The sequence below is a fragment of the Haematobia irritans genome, chromosome 2 (genome assembly GCF_050003625.1).
Source record: "Haematobia irritans isolate KBUSLIRL chromosome 2, ASM5000362v1, whole genome shotgun sequence".
NCBI classification, from domain to species: domain Eukaryota; kingdom Metazoa; phylum Arthropoda; class Insecta; order Diptera; family Muscidae; genus Haematobia; species Haematobia irritans.
Genome location: NC_134398.1, coordinates 218,255,724 through 218,266,106, shown reverse-complemented (window position 1 = coordinate 218,266,106; position 10,383 = coordinate 218,255,724). Strand labels below are relative to the sequence as shown.

The 10,383-nt window shown below is 30.0% G+C and overlaps 1 protein-coding gene across 1 annotated transcript; it reads right to left on the bottom strand.

Annotated features, from left to right (window-relative positions):
- Window positions 1-8,261: 8,261 nt before the first annotated feature.
- LOC142225283 (uncharacterized) lies at window positions 8,262-9,431 on the bottom strand. The gene is made up of 2 exons (XM_075295058.1): window positions 9,041-9,431; window positions 8,262-8,986 (listed from the first exon to the last, which is right to left on the bottom strand). Exons 1-2 carry the CDS (start codon window positions 9,429-9,431, stop codon window positions 8,262-8,264), a joined length of 1,116 nt encoding a protein of 371 aa, XP_075151173.1.
- Window positions 9,432-10,383: the final 952 nt, after the last annotated feature.

The following is a 10,383-nucleotide window of genomic DNA, read 5'->3' as shown; positions in this document are numbered from 1 at the left end:
TAGAGCCAAAAGGACCTTAATTCATGACCACCCCCCAAAAATCAAAATTTTGATGAAAATCCTCAAAAAATCAAATTTTTTATATGAAAAACTTAAATTGGCCATATCTCCTTAAATATGCGTCCTAGAGCCAAAAGGACCTTAATTCATGACCACCCCCAAAAAATCAAAATTTTGATGAAAATCCTCAAAAAATCAAATTTTTTATATGAAAAACTTAAATTGGCCATATCTCCTTAAATATGCGTCCTAGAGCCAAAAGGACCTTAATTCGTGACCACCCCCCAAAAATCAAAATTTTGATGAAAATCCTCAAAAAATCAAATTTTTTATATGAAAAACTTAAATTGGCCATATCTCCTTAAATATGCGTCCTAGAGCCAAAAGGAGGTTAATTCGTGACCAAACCCCAGAAATCAAAATTTTGATGAAAATCCTAAAAAAATCAAATTTTTTATATGAAAAACTTAAATTGGCCATATCTCCTTAAATATGCGTCCTAGAGCCAAAAGGACCTTAATTCATGACCACCCCCCAAAAATCAAAATTTTGATGAAAATCCTCAAAAAATCAAATTTTTTATATGAAAAACTTAAATTGGCCATATCTCCTTAAATATGCGTCCTAGAGCCAAAAGGAGGTTAATTCGTGACCACGCCCCAAAAATCAAAATTTTGATGAAAAACCTCAAAAAATCAAATTTTTTATATGAAAAACTTAAATTGGCCATATCTCCTTAAATATGCGTCCTAGAGCCAAAATTTTGATGAAAAACCTCAAAAAATCAAATTTTTTATATGAAAAACTTAAATTGGCCATATCTCCTTAAATATGCGTCCTAGAGCCAAAAGGACCTTAATTCATGACCACCCCCCAAAAATCAAAAATTTGATGAAAATCCTCAAAAAATCAAATTTTTTATATGAAAAACTTAAATTGGCCATATCTCCTTAAATATGCGTCCTAGAGCCAAAAGGAGGTTAATTCGTGACCAAACCCCAAAAATCAAAATTTTGATGAAAATCCTAAAAAAATCAATTTTTTATATGAAAACCTTAAATTGGCAATATCTCCTTAAATATGCGTCCTAGAGCCAAAAGGACCTTAATTCATAACCACCCCCAAAAAATCAAAATTTTGATGAAAATCCTCAAAAAATCAAATTTTTTATATGAAAAACTTAAATTGGCCATATCTCCTTAAATATGCGTCCTAGAGCCAAAAGGACCTTAATTCATGACCAACCCCCAAAAATCAAAATTTTGATGAAAATCCTCAAAAAATCAAATTTTTTATATGAAAAACTTAAATTGGCCATATCTCCTTAAATATGCGTCCTAGAGCCAAAAGGCGGTTAATTCGTGACCACCCCCCAAAAATCAAAATTTTGATGAAAAACCTCAAAAAATCAAATTTTTTATATGAAAAACTTAAATTGGCCATATCTCCTTAAATATGCGTCCTAGAGCCAAAAGGACCTTAATTCATGACCACCCCCCAAAAATCAAAATTTTGATGAAAATCCTCAAAAAATCAAATTTTTTATATGAAAAACTTAAATTGGCCATATCTCCTTAAATATGCGTCCTAGAGCCAAAAGGAGGTTAATTCGTGACCAAACCCCAATAATCAAAATTTTGATGAAAATCTTAAAAAAATCAAATTTTTTATATGAAAAACTTAAATTGGCCATATCTCCTTAAATATGCGTCCTAGAGCCAAAAGGACCTTAATTCATGACCACCCCCCAAAAATCAAAATTTTGATGAAAATCCTCAAAAAATCAAATTTTTTATATGAAAAACTTAAATTGGCCATCTCTCCTTAAATATGCGTCCTAGAGCCAAAAGGACCTTAATTCGTGACCAAACCCCAAAAATCAAAATTTTGATGAAAATCCTAAAAAATCACATTTTTTATATGAAAAACTTAAATTGGCCATATCTCCTTAAATATGCGTCCTAGAGCCAAAAGGAGGTTAATTCGTGACCACCCCCCAAAAATCAAAATTTTGATGAAAATCCTAAAAAAATCAATTTTTTATATGAAAACCTTAAATTGGCAATATCTCCTTAAATATGCGTCCTAGAGCCAAAAGGACCTTAATTCATAACCACCCCCAAAAAATCAAAATTTTGATGAAAATCCTCAAAAAATCAAATTTTTTATATGAAAAACTTAAATTGGCCATATCAGTAGTATAATAGAAGGGCTACCGCCCCCATTAAAAATATCATATTACAAAGATCGTTAATTTGTTAATGGTGTGTTTAATTATGTGTGAACAAGTGTCCTAAAGAGGGTGTAGGTTTACATTTAATAGGGTGTGCATGCTGCCTTAAAAATATGTCAAGGTCAACGAATATTGCTGCTTTTTATAAACATTTTGATGCATGTGTATAAACCGAGATTGTAAAATCTTACATTTTTAAGAATTTGTTTATTTTTCTTTCTTTGTTATGTTATATAGTGGAGACCAACATGTGTGGTTTAAACTGCAAGACACTGCGTGGACACTGCTGTTTAAGCATGGAAATTAGCATTTAAGCATTTTTTGATAAGGGTATAAACGAGTATGCGCCTGTGTAATGGATTAATTTCTTGGTCTTTGGAAATGTATGCTGCCTTAAAAATATGTGCGCCTGTGATTTAGTCAGAACTCTTCTATGAAGGTTAACAATTATGACATTTTAACATATGTGGATGCGTTAAATTGGGAAAATTGAATGTAAAAATAGTATTTATCGATTGAAACTCTTTTATCAAGATCAATGAACAAGGGAAACTATATAAATATTTTTGTGCATGCGTGTGCAGGAAAATTTCGAAGGGGTTTATTTCGTATCCATGTGTGTAAAATCTTACATTTTCAAGAATTTGTTTATTTTTCTTTCTTTGTTATGTTATATAGTGGAGACCAACATGTGTGGTCTAAACTGCAAGATACTGCGTGGACACTGCACTTTCTTGTGTGGAATTCAGCATTTAAGCATTTTTTGATAAGGGTATAAACGAGTATGCGCCTGTGGATTAATTTATTGGTCTTTGGAAATGTATGCTGCCTTAAAAATATGTGCGCCTGTGATTTAGTCAGAACTCTTCTATGAAGGTTAACAATTATGACATTTTAACATATGTGGATGCGTTAAATTTGGAAAATTGAATGTGAAACTAGTATTTATCGATTGAAACTCTTTTATCAAGATCAATGAATAAGGGAAACTATATAAATATTTTTGTGCATGCGTGTGCAGGAAAATTTTGAATGGGTTAATTTCGTGTCCATGTGTAAACCGAGATTGTAAAATTTTACTATTTGTTTATTTTTATGCCATATAGTCGAAACCATCTTGTGTGGTCTAAACTGCAAGATACTGCGTGGACACTGCACTTTCTTGTGTGGAATTCAGCATTTAAACATTTATTTCTAAAATGTTTTTTAGTCTTCTCTCGAGTCTACCAAGGATTGTTCGTTTACAAAATCGTATTCAAACTGTGTCTAAATATTAAATTGAAGTGAATTTATTCATTATTTTTGAAATTATATATGTGCAAATTAAACCTAAACAAAATAATAAAAACACACACAAAGCAATAAAAATATAAATATATACATATTTACTGTGTTTAAAACTAAAAAAGAAGAAATTAAAGTTAAACTTTTAAAGTGCAAATTAGAACGTAAAAAATAATAAAAAATAAGCACCAAGCAAAAAAAATATATATACATATTTACTGTGTTTAAAATTATATAAAGAAATTAAAGTTATATTACAAGTAATTTAATAAAAAAAAAACAAATTTTATAAATATGGGTCCTCGTCAAATAAATAATTTCATTGCTCAACAACAAGAGCAAGGTGCATTTGGCCAAGATGGAGAGAGAATAAATTATATTGCTCCTGCGTTTATGATGCCACAATATATACATCAACAAGCGATATATCCCGGTTCTTACGAACTAATTAATCACAATATGTGGTATGCACCACTAAACTATCCACAATATATATACCCTCAATATCCCACCTATCCACAGTATTTCCAAATGCCCATGCAGCCCCAACAACAATGGTCTCACTATCCTCAACAACAAATGTTTGTAAATTCCAACGAATTTGAGTATGGAGTACCACAATGTGAAAATAGAAATGATTACATCCAAGAAGAACAATTTTATAATGCTCCTATTGATATGGATATATGCAGCCAACAAAGTTCTGGTGAAGAAAATATGGAACTATGCAGTCAACAAATTTCTGATGATGTTAACAAGGTTATTGAAGGTAGAGGTCTGGAGTCATACTCTCATATATCCATGGAATTAAATTCTGAACCCGTTTTAGAATTAAATAATCCAAAGGAAGGAGAAGAAAATAAAAATAACCTCGAAAATAATGACGAAAATGATGAAGAAAATGAAAATAGCCTCGAAAATAATGACGAAAATGATGAAGCAAATGAAAATAGCCTCGAAAATAATGATGAAAATGATGTCTATAATATAATAGAGCGTGCTTTTAAAGACCGCATTATTACATATGGAATACCAAACAAAAAAGATGACTTAATGTTTGAACATTTCTTTGTGGAGATAAAAAACATAATTATGAATTTGCTTGTAAAAAAACTTGAAGAGCATATTATTATAAAATTCAGTATCACTATAATTGGTGAATATATTAAACTTGGTAGTGATACTGAATGTGAATTCAGTATAATGGCACACAGAGCAAAAATGAGTTTGCTCACAAAAGCTGATAACGTTGAGGATCTAATAAAGAAGCAAGTAATAGAAATTATGACAAAGATGTCTGAATTTCAGGAGAGAGACTCTGGATGGTCATTAATAAAAATAGTTCGAGCAGAATTAAATATAAATAAATCTGCTCTGGTAAAAGGATCTCGGTGGATAAGTACCCCAGAAGGTCTCCAAAGGAAGCTGGCATGTTTAAATGTAGAAAACAGCGATGAATATTGTTTTAAATGGGCAATTATATCAGCTATGGATATTTCGGTTAAAAACCATATGCACCCTGAAAGATGTGGAAGCTATCAAATTAATGACATAAGCCATGATATAATAAAACTCCAAACTGGTGTCAATGTCAGTTTTAAAAATATGAGTTTCCCAACACAACTACGGGATATAAAACTGTTTGAGGAGCAAAATGATGTTAGCGTGAATGTATTTGGATTTGATGAAGACATCAATGAGGTAGTGGGACCATATTATTTAACTACAAATGAAAAACAACAACACATAAATCTAATGTTACTGGAAAGAATCGAAGGTTTCCATTACATTTTGATTAGAGATATTTCCAGGTAAGTTATTAATAAACAAATCTAAAAAATTAAATTTCAATTATTTTTATATTTTCACTTTTAAATACCATCTTTAAATTATTTCCTTACAGACTTTTGATAAATCAAACTACAAAATCAAAAAATAAAAGATTTTTTTGCAACTCATGTCTGCAGTATACGTCGAGTCTCAATACACTAAAAAAACACAAATCAGAATGCGGAGGACTTGTGACTGTTATGCCTATGGAGGATAAAGCTGTGTTGGAATTTACCCATCACGAACGGCAAATGGATGTACCTTTTGCCATATACGCAGACTTTGAATGTATTTTACAAGGTATGAATGTAGATTTGAATTCAAAAAGCAGCAATATTCAAAAGCATATACCATGTGCATTTTCATATAATATTGTATGTTCTTACGATAATAATTTAAATATTCTAAAATCACATGTAGGGGAAGATGCTCCCAAAAAATTTGTAGAATCGCTAATTCAAGATGTTGAAAATATACATAATACTCATTTAAAAAGTAAAAGAAAAATGGAAAATTTAACTACAGAAGAAAAAGATGCTTTCCGAAAAGCTAAATATTGTTATATTTGTAATAGACGTCTAAACAATGATAAAGTTCGCGATCATTGCCATCTTTCTGGGAAATATAGGGGTCCTGCACACAATTTGTGCAATCTGAAATATCAAGTACCAAAATTCATACCAATTTATTTCCACAATTATTCCTCTTATGATTCGCATTTGTTTATTAAGGAATTAGGACAGTTATCTAGCAAGATAAAAGTGCTCCCTCTTAATAAAGAAGTTTACATTTCATTATCCCATTTCTCTAAAATGAAAAATGGTGATACAATGGAACTACGCTTCTTAGATACACTCAGATTTATGCCAGCAAGTTTAGACTCATTGGCAAATAATCTTGATGATGACCAGCTACATTCCATAAAATATCATTTTGAATGTCAAGAGCATTTCAATCTCCTCAAAAGGAAAGGTGTTTTTCCCTATGAATATTTAAATTCATTTGAAGTTTTAAATGAAAAACAGTTACCACCAAGAGAGACTTTCTATAGTACTCTAAATAATAAAGAATGTAGTTTGGAAAATTATAATCACGCTCTAAATGTTTGGAATACCTTTAAATGTGAAACAATGAAAGAGTATCTAGAACTATATTTAAAAGTTGACGTTTTACTGCTAACAGATGTTTTCCAACAATTTAGAAGTTTATGCAAAAGAGTGTATAAACTTGACGCTAGTCACTATTATACAACCCCAGGCTTGGCGTGGGACGCTATGCTAAAAAGTTCGAATATAGCATTACAGCTTTTAACAGATGTAGATATGTACAATTTCTATAAAAAGGGAATACGCGGTGGGATAGTACAATGCGTTACCAGATATTGTAAATCTAATAATAAATATTTAAGGGATTACGATGTGTCAAAACCTTCTTCATATATAATGTATTTCGACTTTAATAATTTGTATGGTTGTGCAATGTCACAATCTCTACCATGTGGTGGTTTTATTTGGGTTGAAGGTGAAGAATTCGAATTCCTATCTAATCCTGAAATAATAAAAAAACTAAATTTTGATGGTAAAGTTGGTTATACATTTGAAGTAGATCTCGTATGTCCACACCATAAACACGATGAACATAATGACCTACCTTTTTGTGCTGAAAACAAAAAGGTAGGTCAGTCTAAATGTAAAAAACTTATTACTGATTTTGCTCCAAAAACTGACTATATAATCGACTATAGAAATTTAATTCAATGTTTAGAAAATGGATTGATTTTAAAGAAGGTTCATCGTATTATAAAATATAACCAATCACCATGGATGAAAAAATATATTGATCTTAATACCGACCTAAGAAAACTGGCTAAAAATAGTTTCGAAAAAAATTTCTTTAAATTAATGAATAATGCGGTATATGGAAAAAGCATGGAAAATGTCGATAAAAGGAAGGATGTCAGAATTGTAACCAATTGGGAACGAACGAATCGTAACCATTTGGGGGCAAGGGATTGGATATCTAAGCCTAATTTTCATAGCATTTCGATATTTTCTGAAGATATGGTTGCGATACAACTGAAACGGGTAAAAGTGGTTTACAATAAACCTATATATTTAGGTTTTTGTATTTTAGAAATTTCTAAATGGAAAATGTATAACTTCCATTATAGCATAATGAAGGAAATTTTTCCAAATAATTTCAAACTAAATTATATGGATACCGACTCCTTCATATATTCTTTAGAAACGGAAGATGTTTATGAAGATCTAAGACCACATTTAGAAAAATATTTTGACACTTCCGATTATCCTGCAGATAACCCTTATAAATTTCCCTCAGTAAATAAGAAAGTTATGGGATTTATGAAAGATGAAAATTGTGGACAAATAATGAAAGAATTTGTGGGTTTGCGGTCAAAGATGTATTCCTATTCTATACAAGATGGTGATGAAACCAAAAAAGCGAAAGGAGTGAAGTCGTGTATTATAAATAAATATGATATTAATAAATATAAAGATTGTTTATTTAACAAAATTAATTTTTATGATAATATGTATACATTTAAGTCAAAATTACATCAAATATATACTACAAAATTAAATAAAGTAATTTTAAGTAGTACTGATGATAAAAGATATATCCAAAATGATGGAATAAATACTCTTGCTTGGCATCATTATATTTTAGAAGGTAATAATCCAGATTATGAATTGGATAGATTATTAGAAGATATAGATACGTTAGAACAGGAAGGTAATGAAATTACTTAGAATAAGACTAAATGTATATGGTGTAACAAACCTAGGAAAATATAATATATAAATAAAAATAAATAAACATTTATTTGAAATATTTATGTTTTATTATTTAAAAATCAAAATGATTTGGTAAGTATAATGCATTCTAATATATTTTATAAAATTTTTCTAACAGTTCCACTTAGGGGTATATATTCTATTAAACGATCGTGTATAATAAGACAATATGCGACAGTATTTGCTGGGATTACAGTACTGGTTTCTACTTGTATTTTCAAATCAATGGGGCCACTCTTGGTTGCTTCGTTTTGATTGCTTATATCTACAACAGCTATGGGATTCTCCTTAAATTCACTGAATGATAACAGAGGTTGAGGTTCTTTCATATAAAAACTTTGTTGGAACTTTGCATACATATCATATAGTATAGCATAGCGGTTTTGATTGAATTTCAAATTTAAATCATCATAAGGATAAGTATCTGAATTTAAGTGCACTTTAATATTTGTAAGATTGCAGTGTACAAACTTATTATATTTCTCAAATGCAAATGCAATAAACCTGGGTCTTTCTCTATTGGCGGAAAGTTTTACATTCCAACTGTGTTTGGTTCCACCTGTAAATGTGGGGTTAAAATAACAATCCCAACTTCGGAATGCAATTGGTAGTGATTTCCCATCCTTAATTGTTTTCAAAAAACTAAGCTTTTTATAATCAGATAATTGTATATGTTGAACTTTCCACACAATATTGGTTATCGTTAAGCGAATGTCTTCTTTATCATCTGTTGAGTAACAGACGCTATTATCATTCGAACTACGCAATAGTATTAAATCATGTTTCGCATTACAAATAACTTTATTATAGTCCTCAGCAAACCCTAGTAATCGGTTAAGAGGAATACAAAAGTTAAAGTAATTTTGAGTAAAATCACCATCTATGTTCCATCCAGCGTTAGTCATCATATTATTATCAAATGAATTTAGTGAAATAAAATTTTTTATTTTTGTCGTAGTTCCAAGATATCGGGTGCGATCAATTTCAATTCCATTAATTTCGTATCGAATTTCATCAAACATGTATGCCACACAATTGTTTCTCAATCTGGCACTGGCAACATCTATTCCACTTGCATTTTTTAAGCTTCCTTCAATATAAATATAACTTTCCGATGGTAAAATATATAAGTCTTGGTTTTGAATAGTAATTCGTATTTCATCATTGTTTTTAAAGGATTGTATGTAAGGAACATAGCTGTGATAGTCTCTTTTTATAATATCCTCATCGGAAAATGGTTTTTCAGTTATATTTAAAATTTCAGACATGTTGATTCACCTGTAGATTGATTTCTTTTAAGAATGCTTTATTTTCCTTGGTTAAGCGTGGTCTTTCCCGCTTGACAGTTTGAATAATAGTGTGGGAAATATTTCGTTTATTTTTATATTTATTGTGTGGTTTGATGACGTTGTTTAAATTATCAGGTTTATATTTATATTTATTATAAATTATCATTTTCGTTTTGGACGCAAGTGAATTCGCAATGTAATTTCTTCTCCTCTAAAATTTATTAATCTATCTTCCTGATCTACAACTCGAATTTCAAGAGAACTTATTTCTTTGGCGTTTACTGGTAAATAAATGAGATTTTTAGGTCTTTCAACTATTTTATAGCCGGGAGGTACATCTGGTGAAAATTCATGAATAATATGCGAAGGATGATTATTCATGTAGGATCCCGTTACAATGTTACAATGTAATTGTATTGCATTTACTTTTAAAATATTTACTGGTAAGTTCGAAACATATTTCTTGGCGGGTTCTAATATGTTTCCGTTAAAACCAAAAAGTTTACCAATTGACCGCTTTCGGTTTAAAAATATAGAGTCATGTGAAGATAATATCTCAATTTGTAGAGTATTGTTATTTGCTTCTATTTGTATAGTTTTATTTGGGTTTTTATCCTTATACTTTTTTTTTAAAAAGTTAACTACATCTTGTAGTTCATAAGATCCAATCGGAACTTCAATGGTGTCATCTCCGATATGGAAGAGATTATTATCATTGTCCACGTTTGGAATCGAATTATATGATTGGAAATCAATTAGACAACATTCATACTCATTATCTGATAAGTCTATAGAAGGGGAATAAACTGAATGCAAAGTTGAAGTTTTTCCGCTCAAAGTTAGTGTTCTTAACATAATGAAGTTTGGAATACGAATAAATAAAAACACAAAAGGTACTTAATTTTAATAAATTTTATTGTTTATATAGTAA